Below are 21958 nucleotides of genomic sequence, written 5' to 3'. Positions count from 1 at the left end.
TTGCTGTGGTGCGTCATATGGCATCAGGCTATCAACATTTCCTTTGAAGAGCTATCAGTCCAAAACGGCTGAATGGATTTTGACTAAATTTGGTCTGGATAATTGTTGAGCAAATGGGACAGAGCCCAAATAGAGATAAACTTTCAAATCCTTCTCTTTGTGTGGCCTCCTAGGGGCGGAGAATGGGGTTCAGTATGGCGTAATATAGGTATGCAAGTCTTTAAAATCTCCCCTCTGTGCAAATGAAGGGATTTTGTCAAAATTTGCTCAAGAGCATCATTGGGCTAAGGGGATTCAATATTAGGATAAACATTGGTTGATGTCTTCAAGGGGATGGTGCCTATTAGGGGAAATGGGGTTTTAACAAAATTTAGTTTGAGGGCAGAGAGGCAAGGCTTAAGAAAATCATTCTCCTTTTAAACAGATTTAACTTAATTTGATCTGGAGCATTCTCGGGCCAAAGGGACTCATTGTTGCCTAAACAGAGTGTGTGGCCTCGTTCGGGACAAAAAGATGGGGCCCAGTGGGAGAAATTAGGTCATCAAGTGGAAACTGTTGAAAGGTCTCCACCCTTTGACTTCTGCTCCTGGATCGTACCAGAGAAGCGATTGAGATCATGGCTTAGCAATTTAGATCCAAACTTAATAAACTCTTCATGCAATAAATAAACATGAAGAGCCTGTCACGATCATGTTACCAGAGTTAACTGGGTATGTGACTTTGTTCCAACATTGAAACGTTTTAGATCCCAATTTTGTAACCAAACATATGCTTGCAAGGCATAGAGAAAGTGCATGTATCATGGGGCTGGGTTTCTGGAAGAGCTGGGAAACGACCAGCGACCTGTATTATACAGGTCACTGGCAAAAAGGACAGAAATTAGACTTCTGTTAGACAATCTGAGTATTATTAACATATTCGGGGCTTGCATTTGTTTGCTATTTTAGCTCTATTTTAGCGAAAAAAATCTGCCGAGTAAATTAAGGGCTTATTATCCTAAAACTCCTTTTTCCAGTACTAAATAAAGCACCTCAGAACGCACAGAATGCTCCAGATTGCACCGTTGTTTTCACGGTGGGCACAAAATTTATGAATAAACATGAATAGAGGGCTAGCTACGCCCCTGACCGGGGCTAATTTAATTGAATATTCCACACCACCATTATAATATTTCAACAGTTTGGCTTTAGGGTGCTGAGAGACAGTTATCCCAATACTAGATGGTGATTGTAACCAGCTCTCCCTGACCCCGGACTTAGACAGTTTGACAGATAACGTTAGATGTCTGGTGTGGCGGCCCCACACCATGCAGACATCAATAGAAACACTTCTTAGTAATTTACATATGACAGTCCCTCCCGTACTCGGTAGTGAAGTGGACGTAAAAACACCCAAACAGACGAGCCCCCAAACAGACGAGCCCCCAAACAGACGAGCCCCAAACAGACAAACACCCAAACAGACGAGCCCCCAAACAGACAAGCCCCCGACATCTCTTTGTGGTAAACAATGATGGAATCTAGCAGTGGTGCCGTCTAAAATGGTTTGTATAATCAGATTAGCTTCGATTTATACTTCAGTAAAAGTATAGGTCATTTACGACAATTTTTTTTAATATATCTTCTCTCGCCGATCTGTTATATGGAAAAAAGAAATGTGTTCATGGTATGGAATGTGTTCATGGTATGTATTCAATTTAACAATCATGCTGCGTGGACACCTATTGTATTGTAATTCCTACAAACAGCGTTTGACAGGCCTAATAAAACTAGGTACAAAATGTAAACAAATACACGTGGTTGTATTCCCGCCGTGTGACGTACTTAGCAACAATATTAAAACTGGCGATTTCATTGGTTCGTGGAGATATATTACGTCATTGCAAAGTGCTCGTTGAACATGGTCAAAAACATCCTGACTCCCTAGATGATTTATTATTGGAAGCATTACGATATAAAGAAAATATGTTTGCATTTCAAAAGGGAAATAAACGTGATTGTTTTAGAGTCTGACTATGAAGCAGACACGTCTCTATCTTAATTTTGAACGATTGTTTTTCCTCTGACTGTTTTGACAGCAGAAAGTAAACACTTTAACCATTATACATTATCTTTATTAAAGTTTGTTTGAAAAACAGGATTTCAAAATACCCTAGGCCCATTAGATTTCCTCAGTCATAGCCTATTCATTCAATCGCGAACTTCAACACCTACGTGAAAAATAACAAAATCCAAAACGAGGCTGCGTGTGTCAACAAGATCGAAGGGAGCACGTAAGAGAGAATCCGAACATTTTAGTGGTTTTATTTCAATGAATTTAAGAATACGGATTGAATTTAATGTTTTGAGGTATGCGAGAAGAAATCGCCGCGGCAGTCGTGTTTGTGACACGGCTTATTCGACAAAATGGTAGCCTTTCGGAGGGCAAGGTAGACGACTTTTCAAGTTGTTTATCCGCCATTTTGGTAGAAAAATTTAAGAATCATTGGTACAGAGATAGGCCGGCTAAGGGACAAGGATTCAGATGTATCCGTATAAATCCATCGGAACCGATTGACCCGGTCCTTGAAAAAGCTGCGAGTGACGCCGGATTAGAATGTGCGGAGTTGCTTTTACCTGTAGAAATGACACTATGGGTCGACCCCGAGGACGTTTGCTGCAGGTAAAAAACGTGTTTGAGGATGTTGTTTTGAAGGTATAACGATGACTTATGTCAGAAAAAATGGTGTATAATATACATTTGATGAATATGCGCTGATGTAAGTATCTCGTTAAAGTTATGTATAATGTCGGCCAGTCGGGTATCATGTCTCCGCTCCAGAAAGCTTTAGGCTGCTTTATGATTTATAAACATACCATCGTGTGGAAAGTACCCGTGATTTGTACGAACAAACGATTAGCAATATCCAGCAAGCACATTTTCACAGGGAGAAATAGAGGTAGAAGACATACCAAATTCGTTCATGGTTGAATCTTCGTTCTAGAATACTTTCAATAGATTTTGACATTTCCAAGGTTATATTAGGGCTCTATAGTTTTATAGGTGGCTAATACTACTGGCCAGTAGTACACTACACCTTTTCATAGACCAAGATATTGATTGGGAATAAAAGGTTGATGGCCTATTGACCCGTTTTCTGGAAATCGGTGCACTATTGAAAAAAGGTGTTGTTGGTAAATGGGTTACTCTGCTTGGTCTATCGTTAGTGCAGGCAAATTCGTCACATTTATAAGTAAGGGTTTCAGTTAATAAATCGTCCAAATGTAAGCATACATTTATCAAAATGCCAACTAGTACCTGTACAGAAGAAGACTTGACTGAAATTCCTATAAATAAACATTGTTGTACTAAAAACGCCTGACGTCACGCAGCAACACATGTGTGACGTCATCAGGCCTTCAGTGGTTTTGCTCAAAGGTGCATGCAGTTTCGCAACCTTTAAACATTTCACTAATTTGCAAGTATAATGTGCATTTAAAGGGGCATCACGGTGAAGTAACTTTATTTTTTGTCTTTTTTTCAAATACTACATAAACATATCAAGTGAGACTCCTTATGGAAAATAACGATCGGATTTGGCTGAAATAGATTCATAAAAATGATTAAATCTAAGAAAATCATCGGTATTTCTACCTGTCTGACCAACGTTTTGTTCAGGGATTTCCCTCTACTAGCGCATGCGCATAGCACACCATTTCTTTGTAAACAAAATGACTGGCCGTGTGAAGTAAGCGAAAGAAAAGTGTTGTACCGTGTCAGCTACGAAACGAAAAGTTGCCAAATGGTCAAAAGATAGCGCAAGGAGTACGTTACGGAATCATTATTGCAGGTGGGCAGTATTCAAAGGAGAAAATAACTGCCGTAGCAGTTAGTACGGTGCATGTATTCTTCCGGATAGCCGGTTAAGCTGAAATGGAATCGACAGAAATGCTAGCGCTGTTTATGTTATGAATAAATATCTAAAACTATTAAGCTCGCTAGTATCTTTTTGTCTGAGTTTGAACACAGATGAACTTAGTTCAATATGTTAATGGGCATGTATTGGAGAGAGTTTACTTTGTGTTTCTATAATTATACAGTGGTTTATGCGAAAGGAAGGGATAAGTGACTGGTTAGTTTGATTTTGCCATGAGGCCCTCCAAGGGATAACTGTTGTGATGGCCCACAGCATATTTTCTGGGTCACCGAGATACTTGTTATCTAAATCCGTGGATTTACCTAATTTATAATATTACCGCGTTCAATAAAATGGTATGATTTAATTATATTGCTGAATTAAACGATTATTTTTGTTTTTACATGCAAGATTTAAATTAGTACTAATATGAATACCCGGCCTCCTCTGCCCCAGCAATATATAAAAAAAAATCAGAAAGGTTTGTCCCTTGGTGTAGGGAAGGTGTTTAGCCCCGTACCATCTGTACCGGCCACATTCCGGTACTAAATTCAATATATATTTAAATATATCTACTTTATGTTTATGTCTATTATCATTGTTGACATTTAATTGTAAATGTATGACGGGAGAAGGCTGTGATAAATTGTAAAAACTTGTGCCCCATCCCTTGTTTAATTGTATTGGCAACAAATTTATGTTTAAAGCTAAATAAATTTAAATTCTGAACATTGGCAAGTGTGCAATTAACTTCTAATGAATAATTACTGTTCAATAAGTTTGAATACGGACTTAGAAATCATATAACTTGGTTTCATAGTGCGGTAAGAGGTTGCAGTTGCCCAACGGCCCCTCTCTGGGGGCCCCTTTGGAAACCGTTTCATCTCGCTCGCACCACTTGTGTTTACTGCCTAGTCAGGTGACGTTATCGGCGCTGTTTTTAGCAGGGCTTTCCCGAACAATTCAAGTGGTCAAACTGGACATTTGGAATCGACTATGAATATGGGGATAGCGAGGTAACATAAGTGGAAGTGCATACAATACATACATTCATTAAAAAAAAAAACGCCTTTTCACGTGATGTCCCTTTAAACAATGTAAGTGTTTAATTGTAAAATTTTGTGTGTTTATGTTACACAAGTCGTACTGATACTAACAGCTCCATTTGTTTGTGTAACAATGATTAACATTGAAATAAATGGCTTTTCTTAGCTGTGATACTTAATTTTCGGTAACTTGAAGAAACTGATCAATGCTGTTTGAGTAAGATGGCAGGGATCGGCTGAGATGAGGTGAATTTGCATGCATCGCAATGAAGGCTTAGTCCAGATCAAATATAAACTTCCAAATCTGTGCCCATTTTTTTTTTCTCCATCGGCATCGGTCCGGATGAGAGGGTCCAGGGCTACCAACGGTCTATTCCCGTCCCCCTGACTTTTGGAGAATTTGTCACGTGTAAATCTTGCATGTCAAAGGAAAACATGACAAAAAACTTCAACAGAGACTGCCCCAGATGGTGTAAATGTACTTCCATTTCCATGTAAAAGTCATCTTTGGGTAATTCAAGGTTAACGCTAGTCTCGGTCTCTACGTACAATCAGCATGCCATTGTACAGCAGCACTTTCAGGCCGACACGGTCTCTACGTACAATCATCATGCCATTGTACAGCAGCACTTTCAGGCCGACACGGTCTCTAGATCTACGTACAATCACCATGCGATTGTACAGCGGCACTTTCAGGCCGACACGGTCTCTACGTACAATCACCATGCGATTGTACAGCAGCACTTTCAGGCAGACAGTCTCTACGTACAATCATCATGCGATTGTACAGCAGCACTTTCAGGCAGACAGTCTCTACGTACAATCATAATGCGATTGTACAGCAGCACTTTCAGGCAGACAGTCTCTACGTACAATCATAATGCGATTGTACAGCAGCACTTTCAGGCAGACAGACTCTACGTACAATCATCATGCGATTGTACAGCAGCGCTTTCAGGCCGACACGGTCTCTACGTAAAATCAGCATGCGATTGTACAGCAGCACTTCCAGGCCGACACGGTCTCTACGTACAATCAGCATACGATTGTACAGCAGCACTTTCAGGCCGACACGGTCTCTACGTACAATCGCATGATGATTGTACGTAGAGACCATGTCGGCCTGAAAGTGCATGAAAATGGAAAATGAGTTATCAAATCTTTCCAAGTGTCATAAATTTCCATAAACAAGCATTGGGTCGTCAGTACATTGTATTTATCAATATTGATGGCTCATGATCAGTCGACCATAAAACTGCAATTAGAACTGAGATATGGGTATTTTTAATTTGTATGTAATGCTTTTACACTAGATCACAACCAACAGGCCTTAGATTGATGAGTTAAGTTGACAAGATGTCTGTCAAATAGACCAAATATTTAAGATTCAGTTTTTACAAGATATTTTATAACTGTTTAAATTAATAATATGACTACCTTTTTATACACCTCCTTGTCAAAATATGTTAAGGCTTTAATTGTGTTGAAGACTATGGTGACATTGTTTACGTCAAATCTTATGTATTATGACGTCATGGCATTTTCTTCACAGGGTTGCGAATTTGGGTGCATGGCGAACTTGCCTGCACTAATGTTATATCTATCTTTGTCAACGAGTGTGTGAAGTGAAAGAACAGAACATGTCCATGACAGACGGCTTCTTACTGCAGACCTAAACCTAATTACCTCAATAACGGTTACCTACAATATGTCCTGAAAGCGGGGGATATAAATTCCACAAATTTGCTTGTTTACTCAAGTTTGGCATCAGAGTAATCCTATTGACTCAGGTTTGGCATCATAGTGATCCTGTTGACATGTAATTGACTCAGGTTTTGGCAACAGAGCAATCCTGTTGATATATATAATCGACTCAGGTTTGGCATCAGAGAAATCCTGTTGACATATAATTGACTCAGGTTTGGCATCAGAGTAATCCTGTTGACATATAATTGACTCGGGTTTGGCATCAGAGCAATCCTGTTGACATATATTATTGACTCAGGTTTGGCATCAGAGTAATCCTGTTGACATGTAATTGACTCAGGTTTGGCATCAGAGTAATCCTGTTGACATATAATTGACTCAGGTTTGGCATCAGAGTAATCCTGTTGACATATAATTGATTCAGGTTTGGCATCAGAGCGATCCTGTTGACATATATAATTGACTCAGGTTTGGCATCAGAGTAATCTTGTTGACATATAATTGACTCAGGTTTGGCATCAGAGTGATCCTGTTGACATAAATTATTGACTCAGGTTTGGCATCTGAGTAATCCTCTTGACATATATTATTTACTCAGGTTTGGCGAGATGCACGGATCATCAGTTTCTATGTACACACTTGCAACCACCAAGGATGGAAACCTGGAGAACCGGGCCCACGTCATCAACATCGATGAAATCATGGAGAAGGAGCGAGAACGACATAACCAGATGGTATTGTTTCCATATAATTGGGAGAAATTTTTGATATTTAATATTACCAACTCTATTGTGCTGTAGTGAAGAAGTGTTCACAGAACTGATTTCATCGCTACATTTGTAAATTACATCTACCAGGGTAATGAAAATGTCCCATGTGTTGATATTGAGCTTGATAAGAATTGTTTTAATATCATGATCAATATTCATGTATACACACACACACACATATAGTATGTAATTTTCTTATGAAGGTTCATGTTCATTGTTATCTACAATGTTTATGTACCATATTCGCTGTAATTAGCACCCCTTTCCTTTTTTCGAGAGGAATTGAATTCCTATAAACTCCCTCCCCATCCCAGACCTGATCACTAGGCCGGTCAGTAGTTTACAGAACTTACATATATATTTATAGAAGATGTTTATGTCCGATGATCATGGCTGGATTTCATGTGAAGCTGATGAAACATTTGATATCCAAACCTCAAGCCACACAATCTGATTAAAATCATATGTTACATGACTCCGCCTGAACATCTGAATGTGCCGTGGTCAGGGTCACGTTCCAGTGACCTTTAGATGAACCAATCAGAGGCGCGCTGGCAAAAGTTCGCCAGCGAATCGGAATATCATGGTTGATAGATAAATAGCGAGGGGTATCGAACAGATTAGTTTTCCAAAACAAATATGGCGGCGGGAACTGACGTTTCTAGGACGCCGAGGAAGGAAAACGTACCCATTAGGTAATAATTGCGTAGGCATCACCGCCATACAGTCTTTCTTCTCTAATAAAGCGTCGAGTATCTTTTTCTGTTCGGGTTTCAGACGATCAATCTCAAATAACTTCAGAACTTTCGCATCATTCTCATCAATGTCCGACATATTTGTTGCAACTCCGAGCGCCCTTTTGAAAGAGGGTCTCTGATTGGTCAAAATTTAATGAGTATTTATAAATATAAAGGTCACCTGAACGTGACCCTGACCGCGGCACACTCAGATGTTCAGGCGTAGTACAAAGTTAACGAAGCCATGTAACATGATTTTAATCAGATTGCAAGCCACACTGACATGTGTATACTGTCATTCTGTTATACTGTACCTCCAGCCACACTGACATGTGTATACTGTACCTCCAGCCACACTGACATGTGTATACTGTCCTTCTGTTACGCTGTACCTCCAGCCACACTGACATGTGTATACTGTCCTTCTGTTACACTGTACCTCCAGCCACACTGACATGTGTATACTGTCCTTCTGTTACGCTGTACCTCCAGCCACACTGACATGTGTATACTGTCCTTCTGTTACACTGTACCTCCAGCCACACTGACATGTGTATACTGTCCTTCTGTTACACTGTACCTCCAGCCACACTGACATGTGTATACTGTCCTTCTGTTACACTGTACCTCCAGCCACACTGACATGTGTATACTGTCCTTCTGTTACACTGTACCTCCAGCCACACTGACATGTGTATACTGTCCTTCTGTTACACTGTACCTCCAGCCACACTGACATGTGTATACTGTCCTTCTGTTACACTGTACCTCCAGCCACACTGACATGTGTATACTGTCCTTCTGTTACACTGTACCTCCAGCCACACTGACATGTGTATACTGTCCTTCTGTTACACTGTACCTCCAGCCACACTGACATGTGTATACTGTCCTTCTGTTACACTGTACCTCCAGCCACACTGACATGTGTATACTGTCCTTCTGTTACACTGTACCTCCAGCCACACTGACATGTGTATACTGTCCTTCTGTTACACTGTACCTCCAGCCACACTGACATGTGTATACTGTCCTTCTGTTACACTGTACCTCCAGCCACACTGACATGTGTATACTGTCCTTCTGTTACACTGTACCTCCAGCCACACTGACATGTGTATACTGTCCTTCTGTTACACTGTACCTCCAGCCACACTGACATGTGTATACTGTCCTTCTGTTACACTGTACCTCCAGCCACACTGACATGTGTATACTGTCCTTCTGTTACACTGTACCTCCAGCCACACTGACATGTGTATACTGTCCTTCTGTTACACTGTACCTCCAGCCACACTGACATGTGTATACTGTCCTTCTGTTACACTGTACCTCCAGCCACACTGACATGTGTATACTGTCCTTCTGTTACACTGTACCTCCAGCCACACTGACATGTGTATACTGTCCTTCTGTTACACTGTACCTCCAGCCACACTGACATGTGTATACTGTCCTTCTGTTACACTGTACCTCCAGCCACACTGACATGTGTATACTGTCCTTCTGTTACACTGTACCTCCAGCCACACTGACATGTGTGTACTGTCCTTCTGTTACACTGTACCTCCAGCCACACTGACATGTGTGTACTGTCCTTCTGTTACACTGTAGCAACAGTTAAAGTCACAATTGTTTCATCATAACTCACATTGTGTTATCCTAATAAGTGGGCTGCATTAAAGCTAATTTTGTAAGTGCCTCCGGAGGAATCCATTTAAGCTATTTTCAGAAGTGCCTTGGTTACTTATGGCAAATATGGTATCTTTTCCAGTAGCCCATGGTGGTTGTGGTTGCAATTCATTAAGAAAGAGGATAAAAGTCTTTAGTAACTTATGATCTCTAATGTTAGGAATAATATTATGAATAAATCAATTGTATACACATGGTGTCCATATATGTGCCAACTCTTGAGGAATGCTGTGATTTTCCTGAAACTTTCTGCATATGTTTATATCAATTACCCGCTGATCAGGTTCTATTTTCACCAAAATCTGAAAATCAATATTGCTGGTTTTCCTTCTGAAAATTCAATTAACCCTTTTACCCATAGGTAACTTTACTGGACTCTACCATGCATTTATTGGAATGAGTCCATTATGGTCTATGATGGTGAAAGTGTTAATAATATATAATTTAATCTTGCTGGTAACAAGCATCTTGATTGGCTTAAAAAATTATGTTATCAGCCCATAATGTAAAAAATGATGTCACTGTTTGTACATCACTTTTGGTTGGCTGATACAGCGGCATAACAATTTCTAAGAGAAAAGAGTCCATCAATAAAAGTGGATTTCCACAGGGATTGTGTATAGAAGATTAAATTATAAGGATTAACTTGAATATATTTTTTATGTTATGGAGCTATAACACAAAAAAGCAGAGTGTACTGTCATCATAAACCGCTTCACAGTTTATTTAGAGTACACTCCGGTTTTTTGTGTTATATCTCCATAACATAAAAAATATATTCAAGTTAATCCTTAAATACTAGGTCTGATTTGAACTCTACTGACCACAGGCGTTGTGGCTAGTTCAATTGTTCCATACCCCAGCACTGTTACAAAAAACAATTGTTGTTGTGTTTACAGGTAAACATTGTGACAACTCGCAGTACCTCTCAGTGCCGTCCTCAGCAGTTCTCTCGGGGACTTTACTACGGTAAGACAGCAAACTTCTACAGCAAGCACCAGCACAACTTCTACAACAACCAGGCCTTCAGCTCAACGAACCGTCAGCGACGTACATCAGAGGAGGAGTCACAGGTGAACGGGAAACGGGTCTCTCCTGATCATGTCACTGAAGTGCGGCAGCAGTTCATGGACCAGGTAAACAATGCTGCAGGGAAGTCCGCCTCGTCTTCACCAGCAAAACAACCACCCACCAAGTCAACGGAAAGCTGTGTCAATCAAACTAAGGAAAACCAGAACAGTAATAAGACTGTGAAAGCAGGTGAGAATTTGAATAAGGCAACCAAGGTGCCATGTGGAGCTACCACAACTGAGGACAAGAAAAAGGTTAGTTGTCAGTCAGCTACCAAGTCAAAATCCTCGGCAGAAATTACGTCATCTTCCACCACTCCATCAGCATCATCTTCTAGCTCATCAACATCGACGTCATCATCGACGTCTGTGCCATTATTGGCGGCGCCAGGTAGCTACAATCAGGGACAGAAACGTGGTACTGACAACAAGGCAAGGAGTAACGGGGCGTATCCTGGCAACACAGCCTCATCAACAGGCTCCACCAATGCCCACAACAAAGGCAGCTATCATGGCAACGGAAATTACCAGAAATCGTACCATAGCAAGGGAGATAACTACCACTGGAATAAAGGCAGCACAGGCAGCACCAATGGGAATGGCGGGGCAAAGCATGCTCCAAAGTTCCACTGATAAAGTATTTCGTGAATGTGTAATATTATTGATCTATTTATAGAATTGGATTGTATGATGTGATAGAATTCATGTTTCTTATTGTTTCCAGTTAAATTTTACTTAAAATAGATTTCTTTGATGTTTTAGCATTTATGTTATGAAAAGACTGGCAGAATTAGATTCACATTTGGTCCTTTTTCTAAATGTAACCTTGGAGTTGTAACCATTGGCGTAATATTACTATTGCTGTTCTTGCAATAATCAGAACAATTTTCCTTTTTGTCAAATATTTGAATTAGTTCATAACTTTTGCTTTTGACATTCTGTGTTATTTGAAGAAGATTTTCCCTAAAGTTTTCATATAAAGACATGAAATGTTTTAAGGATATTTTTTCATCAATTCTTTTAGTCAGACTCTTTGAATTAATTGTTTATTTGTAAGTTGCTGATTGTTGTAATGAAATGATATTCTGTTTTAAAGGAATGAGTGCCACTTTACATGTAATTACTTATCACAAGTATGAAAATGATGTTTAATGGTTTGATCATAATGTTATACAGTAAAACCTTGTTAATCTGGGCTCTGGTAATCGGGACACCTGCTGTTTTCATTGGTAGGATACTATTGGTTTGTCCAAAAATACTCGTGCCGGAACCAGAAGAGTTTTATAGGTAAATTCTTTATAAAATATAACTGGAAATCATGTCTAGATGTCAAATGTACAAAGTGTTGGTTTAAATTTTCAGACATGTACACTGCCCAATGGGGCTATAACTATAACAAGTTATTATAATCAATTTTTTAACAAGCGCCCTATTAAGGGCAGTTTTTTCAAAAGTATGAAATCAATTAAGTCTAGAAATACCAAAGTCAGGTTTTGCTCATCAAAACCTTTGTAAAACTGACCATTTGCTCAGTTAAGGAGGTTTTTCTGAGAGTCCGTGGCAGTGGGTGCAGTTTGGTGCTGTGTAAGTATTGGGGAATAACGTTTAGTGAGTTATGTAGGAAGGTAACCAGCTTATTTTTCAATATTGTAGAATTATCGCATTTGTTTTTAATTAAGTATGAGGTACAAATTTGTTTTTGGCAGCATATTTTTCCTGATCACAAGATTTTGAATCAAAGTAATTTCATCGACATTTGGTACATATCATTCCCATATATAATATGCCAGTAATGGTTTATGTGTTAGCTGAGGTCAAAGGTTGCTCAGTAATAGCACACTACAAGTGTTCATCTTCGTCTCACAATCTCTGTTTGTGATTATTGTGTGTGCTACCAAGTAGATTAATTCTGACACCCTGTACATGTGTGTAGACGTTTATTGCTGATTTACCAGTTTAGTGAGAAAATGTACTCGAAATCTCAAAGTTCAATAGAGTCATCATAAAATGGTACAAATTTGGCAATTTATCATTTATATTAGATTATTAAAAAAAAAATATGTTAAGCTTTTATTTAAAGTTTGTGACTCGTATATTTTATTTCTCTGTTTTCATTTGAAAAAGCAATTGTGTGATGATGTTTTTTTGACAAAATTTGTATAATGATTTTATGTTAACGATGCAGGAAACTTGAAGAATATATCTGACACACTTGGTTGAACTTAGAGAATATATCTGACACACTTGATTGAACTTTGAGAATATATCTGACACACTTGGTTGAACTTTTTAGACAACCTGTTTCTCATGATTTTTGATTTTCCATAAGATAAAGATCTGTGTTGTCTGAGGTTTCCCGGTTTAGAGCACTGGAGGTAAAGATCTGTGTTGTCTGAGGTTTCCCGGTTTAGAGCACTGGAGATAAAGATCTGTGTTGTCTGAGGTTTCCCGGTTTAGAGCACTGGAGATAAAGATCTGTGTTGTCTGAGGTTTCCCGGTTTAGAGCACTGGAGATAAAGATCTGTGTTGTCTGAGGTTTCCCGGTTTAGAGCACTGGAGGTAAAGATCTGTGTTGTCTGAGGTTTCCCGGTTTAGAGCACTGGAGGTAAAGATCTGTGTTGTCTGAGGTTTCCCGGTTTAGTAGTGATAGAGTATATATATACATTATTGTATCTATTTAGTTGGTACAGTCCTACAACACAGGGAGGCTACCAGTGTAAGACCAATATATTAACAACTGCATTTTATAGGATCATTTCCAAAAACAACAACAAAAAAACAGTGTAAACAACATATTTTTTTAGTGTGCTGGTCTATTTTTTTATGTGAATCCCATTAACGCCTTTCATATAAAATAAAAGGCTTGCAGTAATTTGCAGTTCTTTGCTCGCTTAAATAATACTTGAAGTGTAAAACAAATTAAATATGATAACAGACTTTTATCTGAAAATTGCATTTCCACTTAGATTTGAAGACCAACAGAATTGACCGTACCAATGATACAGTGGTTGATCATTTATAACTTAATCATGGCTGAGAAGTAAACTAATTGTATCCACCAAATACAGGCTGGATGGAGTTGGGGCTCTAGAAATATTGTACATTTCTAAACCGACGATAATACATGCTTCAGTGTTAATAATGTAATGGGTCAATCTGGCCACCTCTGTTTGACCACTGGATGTTGTGTTCATTAACATGGGACACTCCTCTTGGTATACTAATGGGGGGGGGGACAAACCGTTGTATGTCCTTTGAACTTTAACCTTTGACCTAACAACTTGATTTAATCTTTGGCCATATAACTTTAAATTTGATGTGCATGTTTCTTTTTTTAATAAATTTGATCACTAATAATGAAATGATATTGCATTTTAAAACCATAATGTGAACTTGACAAGTTGTTAGTTTGTGATAAGCCATGGCAGTTTTTGATACCTTTGCATTGTCTAACCTCATATTCTCAATTTTAGTGTTAACCAGTAGAAACAGTTAGAGTGACCACCTGTCAAGTATAGACCACACCCACACAACTTCTCATAATACATGTAAAAAATAAAGATCAAAGTGATATTTTCTTTTACTGAAAAAAATTGATTGTGATATTCAAGGAATTATTTTACCTCAGTGATTCAGGGTTTTGAACCAACAGTAATGTGTTGATATTTTATAATTTGAGGTTTGCTGTAAAGGGCTGTTGATGTATGTTATTGAACCAGTAGTGATGTGTTGATATTTCATAACTTGAGGTTTGGTATAAAGGGCTGTAGATGTATGTTATTGAACCAGTAGATTGAATGTGATATATTTGTGTTATTTTGATTTATTGTATTGAGTTGTATCGATCTAGCATTACTATTGTGATAGATGCATGGTTTTTGTGAATTGTAATTTATATATGTAATTTGTTTGATTACCATTTTATAAGCAATTCTAATTAGATTCTGTTAATTCAATGTTATGTTTCCTAGGTATAAAATAGTGATGGACTTGGAAGTGTTCAGATTGGAGGACTGATAATGTGCTACTGTATTTGCATTTTTCATAATGTTAAAGAAACAATAATTTGTAGTTCATGATATATATTTGTTTCATATCCTGAAAAATGATTAAATTCCAATGTGATTCGTTGATGAAAACATATTATTGTTAGTCACATGAAGGAGATCTGAACAAAACGTTGCTGGAAAGGTTGTGTACTGACAAGTTTAGAAAATTGGAGGGTGGTTTAAAATAGTCCAGATTCCTAGTTATAAGGTAATGGTGTAGACACAATTGATCACTTTATCTTTTGTTCGACAGTGCTACTATTGCCAGTATATTGCTGTGTTCAGATTTGTCAATGTTGTGATTGTTATGCATGCATTTAAAACATCTAAGAGGCCCAACTTAGGTGGCCAGCCATTTATATCTCGACTGCCATCATTATTATCACTCAAAGTGCTATCCATTTATCCTATTATATATTTGAGAAATTTAATCTTATCAAAATATTTGCATTCCCTACCCCATCTGAAGATATAAATATACCATTGTACAGAAAGTATGTCCACTAAGTGGACATGTTCTAAAAAAGATTATACATGTATGTACATTCATCAAAGGAAGGTAATGGGGTAAATTAGATATATATGATGCCCTACACTAGTGTTGTGTAGATGGTCAATGTCTATGATACTGAGAAAGTTTCTAGCCACTCGATGTGAGAGATACATAGGAAAGACACCATTCCCAGTTGTTAATGTCAGCAGGTTTTGCCATTTTATCACCAAATAGCATAGTAATGTGCAAAATATGAATCATTTTCATTTTTGGATGGCATTTTGAATGAAGGCTAACAATGCCAAAGATCCTCTAGGTTAAGTTATACATATTTGGAAATTTACATTAATTTATTTTTATTGCAAATTTTGTTAATTTTCTATTTAGTTGTTTGGAACGAAATGGAGCATCTGTTTTTAGCAAGAACAGATGGTAAATCTTGGTTTCAAATTTGTGTTTTTTGTTTGTGTGTGCAATGCAGAAGATAAGTTTTATGTAGATTAATTAGTGATGTCTATAGTACAATAATATAATTAATTGAATTGCTGGGTTCTGTTGGAATGTGTTTTTCTGAAAGTCAATGAGGATGTGTATCATTGACTATTCGGGTGATAATTATTAGAAAAAATGTTTTTTTGACTATTTTATTGTGTATCCACCACCTTTCGGTATTTTAAGAATGCGTAATCCTTTTAACTAATGGAGAAATATATGGCTCTGTGAAGAAATTTGACATCTGTATTAACATGGGTCCTGTCCAGCAATCAGACAACTACTGTCAGTAATCCATGATTTGACCAAAAGTAAAATAAACCCAGAAAAATAAATTAATATCAAGGTCACTTTAATATGCATTTTGAAAATAACATGATTACTAGGGTCTGCAGGGTATTTATATATCCCTTGTTTAAAGGGTTTTTGTAATGTTGATCACATCTACTAGTTTCTCCATTAAAATTGTTCTCGATTGTAGCATTGTGCTGAAGTCTGCTGACAAATAGCATTGAGAATCGATGTCAACTATTGTATCTATAAATAGGAGTGAGGCATTACACAGCGACATAAGGAAATACAGAAGCATGGTAACAGGCTGACAACAGTTAAGGACCTAGGGGAAACGCTTGAAATGATGCTTGCTATTATCATATGTTGTGAATTTGTATTGGATGATTTGTACTTAGTTGGGAATTTTCAAGATATTTGTATGTACAAGGCAACTACTTCAGATCTGCAGGAAATTATATTCCTTTAACAAAATTTTGAATTGTATATATATTTTATGCAATTATTTGTTTATATTTAAATGGAATAACTAAATTAATTATTGTATTATTAATGTTTGTGTAAACAACTGTTTGGCAGTGCTAGATAGACCGGTTATTTTTGGATCCCCGTACCACTGTCAAAAACTGTATCTACACATAGGAAACTGTCTAGCATATGACTACAGCTGGGATAAAGCATTTCTGAAAAGGAAATAATAATATTCATGAAATAAGCAAAATGTCATTAACAATAGAGTTCTGAGTGTAGAAAGTTAAGTGGGACTGGACCAGGATCAACAATAGAGTTCTGAGTGTAGAAAGTTAAGTGGGACTGGACCAGGATTAACAATAGAGTTCTGAGTGATGAAAGTTAAGTGGGACTGGACCAGGATTAACAATAGAGTTCTGAGTGTAGAAAGTTAAGTGGGACTGGACTAGGATTAACAATAGAGTTCTGAGAGTAGAAAGTTAAGTGGGACTGGACCAGGATCAACAATAGAGTTCTGAGTGTAGAAAGTTAAGTGGAACTGGACCAGGATCAACAATAGAGTTCTGAGTGTAGAAAGTTAAGTGGGACTGGACTAGGATTAACAATAGAGTTCTGAGAGTAGAAAGTTAAGTGGGACTGGACCAGGATCAACAATCGAGTTCTGAGTGTAGAAAGTTAAGTGGGACTAGACCAGGATCAACAATAGAGTTCTGAGTGTAGAAAGTTAAGTGGAACTGGACAAGGATCAACAATAGAGTTCTGAGTGTAGAAAGTTAAGTGGAACTGGACCAGGATCAACAATAGAGTTCTGAGTGTAGAAAGTTAAGTGAGACTAGACCAGGATTAACAATAGAGTTCTGAGTGTAGAAAGTTAAGTGGGACTGGACCAGGATTAACTGTGAGTTACTTCAGGTTGTTACTATTGCTCTAACCTACTGAGATACCCAGTCAACGAAAGTGTCCTGGCTCAAATGTTTACATGCCTAAATGAAATTAAGGGGAGGTTACTGTAGTTACCACAGTGCATTGGGACAGGGATTCTTAAGGGGAGGTTACTGTAGTTACCACAATGCAGTGGGACAGGGATCCTTAAGGGGAGGTTACTGTAGTTACCACAGTCCAGTGGGACAGGGATCCTTAAGGGGAGGTTACTGTAGTTACCACAGTGCAGTGGGACAGGGATCCTTAAATGCCGATCTTTGTTGAGTTATTTTCATTTCAATTTAAATTGAAGCCACGTGTATGTGATAGATATTATTTATCGTTTGGTTTGTCAGATAACGGGTTTGCTAAGGAAAAGAGATGTTACATCCTCCTCCTCACAGTATTGTTTGTGGAACAAGGAAGTTATCAGAATGTTAACATGTGTATTACATATAAACAGAGATCAGGGCCCCTTTTGTGTATCCGGTTCGACTGGTTTGTTTGTTTTTAAATGTAACATTTTTGGGTATTAATCCCGACAGACCTGCAAATGAAAGCAGCATCAGATTAGTAGGTCCGACATTATCTCATAAACAAACAACTCTGGTCCAACCTGTTGGGATCGTGATAAACGAATGCGGCCCTAGACGACTTTAACACTTGGTATTTGTCTGGGCTTGGTTGTATACAGGTTGAGGAGTTTAATGATTCATTAGGCCAGTATTTCTGATTAAATTCAAATAAATAATTACAGTCATTTTGAATCCCTAGATATTCATACTTTCCTTCAAATTATTATAAATGTTCTCCTATACAGAATGGATATGATTACCTTCTGGTTGGATGGCGTCTGTCACTATTGGCCTGAACTAATACTTGGTTTGTGGCTAGAAGTGTATGGACACCACAAAGCTAGGGGTGTTCTGGATTGTGAAATGTAGAGCAATATTGTCGGCATAAACATTTTTCAATTTCATTTTTTTTTCTTCTAAAGATCCTATTTATAACTGATGGCCTATCAGGATGTTCAAAAGGATTGTTAAACATGTCCAAGTTCAGGTATGATAGTACGGTCATTGTACAGCAGTCTGATGTGTATTGTCACTTTGTATAAAAGTAGAGAGACATGCTTTGATGTCAAGTTGTATTTCAAATATAAATTAGTTCAGAGTTTGAAAATAGGTTTGTATTCAATATACTACTGAAGTATTATAATTAGAATCGTGTTTTCTTGATGACAATTCAGGGTATAGTTTATTATTTATGATCAGGTGTAAAGGGATTGATTACACAAAAAAGAGTGGTTCCTATATCATGTATGTATAACTAGATAAGTATTTATATAGAAAATGATTGCCAAGACAGTGAAACAGAGTTATACGGTTAAGATATATGAGAAATAGCTGTGTGAAGTTTTCTGAAGGCACTGATGGAGAATATATAATAAAAATATGTAACCCATTACCCATAATTTTATGTAACAGTTTATACTATGGTGATGTTGTAATACGTGTTCGTTCTGTGGATAATGGATACAATTATTGATATGTTTTAACATCAATACACCGAAATATTAACGAGGATTACAGAATTACCTCCCTTCCTCAAAATGCTGTACTTGTATATCTATGCTATCCAGTGTGAATGGGTATCGTAACATTTAGTGCTTCTCACACAAACAAAAATGTGCTAATTCATGGGCAGCATTGAAAATCATTTTCCAAGGGCAGAGAAAAAGGCACTGAGATATATAGGGCCTAATATTTTCATACAAAATACATTTCCAACAAATTATTCTGAGATTGTTGTATGATTTTTTCAGAAAATTATATTTACATAATATCATTCAATTCATATTGATCTTAAAAATGGCAGACATCTGATACTATAGCTGTTTGGTTGATTATGTTCATTGTATTACATAACCTTGCCACATAGAACCTGGATGTAATATCACCTACAGATGGAGTCTGCCGCGAGCTTTAAATTTCTTGTGTTATATGCTGTAGTATACTCCAAAGTGTAGGCGATATTCCAGACTGATATGTCTCACACTCAGAAGATTGTCTCAGCTCCACATTCCCAATAATGCCATCAAATAGCCAAAGTGGAATCAGATATCAGGCAGGAATTCTCACTGTTTCACTGTTGAAACTTCAGTATGACTGACTCATCCTAGTTAAGATGTAAAGAAACCAAAACAGTGTTGTTATATATAGAATTGTCAATAAACTTGTACAAAGTCACTAAGGAAACGAGGATGTGCTGTAACTTGTATAAATTGGTTTTAATACTGGAAAGTTTGGAAGAATAGAGACTACAATCTTTTTGTGTCTTATATACAAGATTTATCTACACAGAGGTGGCCTTTATATACAGGTATTTGTTTTATACAAGTAACACAGATATATTTGCTGTGTAGGGTGACATATATCAGGATGGCCTCTTGAGACAGCTTAAAAGATGTAGTCTTTTTATTCAGGTAACAGATATATTCGCTGTGTAGGGCGACTTATATATCAGGATGGCCTCTAGAGACAGCTTAGAAGATGTGGTCTTTTTATTCAGGTAACAGATGTATTTGCTGTGTAGGGCGACTTTTATATCAGGATGGCCTCTATAGACAGCTTAAAAGATGTAGTCTTTTTATACAGGTAACAGATATATTTGCTGTGTAGGGGGACATATATCTGGATGGCCTCTATAGACAGCTTAAAAGATGTAGTCTTTTTTATACCGGTAACAGATATATTTGCTGTGTAGGGCGACTTATATATCAGGATGGCCTCTATAGACAGCTTAAAAGATGTAGTCTTTTTATACAGGTAACAGATATATTTGCTGTGTAGGGCGACTTATATATCAGGATGGCCTCTAGAGACAGCTTAGAAGATGTGGTCTTTTTAGTCGGGTAATGGCCTGTGAAGACAGGTATTTGAAATGGCCTTTGTAGATATTTACTTTGTAGCTGTTACCTTTATAAACAGGTATTTGCATTATGAAAGTGACCTTTATAGACAGGTAGTTTTGATAGTTTACCTTTTTAACAGGTGATGTTAGTTGTGATGTTAGTTGACAATTTTTTGGTGAAAATTTTCACTGGTTCCGCTTTTGTTTCTTGATGAAAGCTAAATTAGTCAAAAAATGTCCTTTGAAAAAGATAGCTTTTATATCATGTGGATTTAAGTGGAATTGTTACATAAACTGGTAGAATTTCCTGTTATATTCTCCACACATCATGTTTGTATATCTATGAAGAATTAGAATGAAAATGATATTTTCTTGTTGAAGAATCCAGTATTTTGAAGACACTATGTACATGTAAGTAGGAAATTTATTTTCATCAGTCAAGGTTTACGGAGCAATCAGGTTTGTGTAAGTAAAGTCATTGATGTAATAATATGTATTCATCCTCGTGATGTGTGAACAGTCTACCATAACTAAGCAATATGTTATTTCATCAGAATCATGTAACAGTATGAAAATTTCCATTGCCTGCACAATAACGCTATTGGTCTACCTTCAGTCATACATCATGTTTAAATCAGTGATTCAACATCATTACACTATTTATATATGAAGTCTTTAGTGCTATATTTGTGTATCATTTTCCATGTAACTTATCAGGAATACTGTATGATTGTCTGACCTGGATTTTTGAGTAAAAGGTTATGGTACTTATTTAACACCAGCTGGGACTCGCACTTCCTTATCGTACTTATGTGTTGTAGGGAGGGTAGTATCACCTTAGTCCCCTGTGGTTTACCGGGCTGAGCATGAACTACACTCTCCCATGGTACATAGCATACAAAGGACACGGCTTGGGATGACAATTTCAGCTGTAATTTTATATAAAATCCACAGACTATTGAAGTATATGTCTTTACCTGTGTAACTCTGTATTTCAAAACCATGCATGTGTTTGCCTATTGTGATATTTTGAAAGATGTCAAAATATTACCACAATTTTGTTCTAATTGAGATAAATTCTTTTTAAGGTAATCTCGGTGTGTCTTGTTTGTTTTCATTAAATGTCTTACCTAGGATTACTTGTTTTCATTAAATGTCTTACCGTGGATTACTTCTGTATCAGACAGAAAGAGACATTTTATAGCCCCAACAAAGTTAGAGGGTGATACTGGAATCTGTTGTCTGTCTGTCTGTAGACACATGTTAAATGTCTTACCGTGGATTACTTCTGTATCAGACAGAAAGAGACATTTTATAGCCCCAACAAAGTTAGAGGGGGATACTGGAATCTGTTGTCTGTCTGTCTGTAGACACATGTTAAATGTCTTACCGTGGATTACTTCTGTATCAG

General features: G+C 37.4%; 1 protein-coding gene across 2 annotated transcripts; it reads left to right on the top strand.

Moving 5' to 3' along the window:
* The first annotated feature begins 2246 nt into the window (after positions 1 to 2246).
* Positions 2247 to 17774, top strand: LOC110442000 (uncharacterized protein DDB_G0271670-like). Of its 2 annotated transcripts, XR_002461974.1 has the most exons (4): positions 2247 to 2661; positions 7247 to 7382; positions 10747 to 13498; positions 13545 to 17774. XR_002461974.1 is itself a non-coding variant. In XM_021485375.1 (3 exons), the coding sequence occupies exons 1-3, from the start codon at positions 2351 to 2353 to the stop codon at positions 11548 to 11550; spliced, it is 1251 nt and encodes a 416-aa protein (XP_021341050.1). In that variant the 5' UTR covers positions 2247 to 2350; the 3' UTR covers positions 11551 to 17774. The 2 variants fall into 2 exon arrangements, 1 of the variants encoding a protein (XP_021341050.1); XM_021485375.1 differs by having other exon boundaries at positions 10747 to 17774.
* The last annotated feature ends 4184 nt before the right edge of the window (positions 17775 to 21958 follow it).

The sequence above is a fragment of the Mizuhopecten yessoensis genome, unplaced genomic scaffold (genome assembly GCF_002113885.1).
Source record: "Mizuhopecten yessoensis strain PY_sf001 unplaced genomic scaffold, ASM211388v2 scaffold716187, whole genome shotgun sequence".
Lineage (NCBI taxonomy): Eukaryota > Metazoa > Mollusca > Bivalvia > Pectinida > Pectinidae > Mizuhopecten > Mizuhopecten yessoensis.
This window is presented reverse-complemented; position numbering and strand designations above follow the sequence as displayed.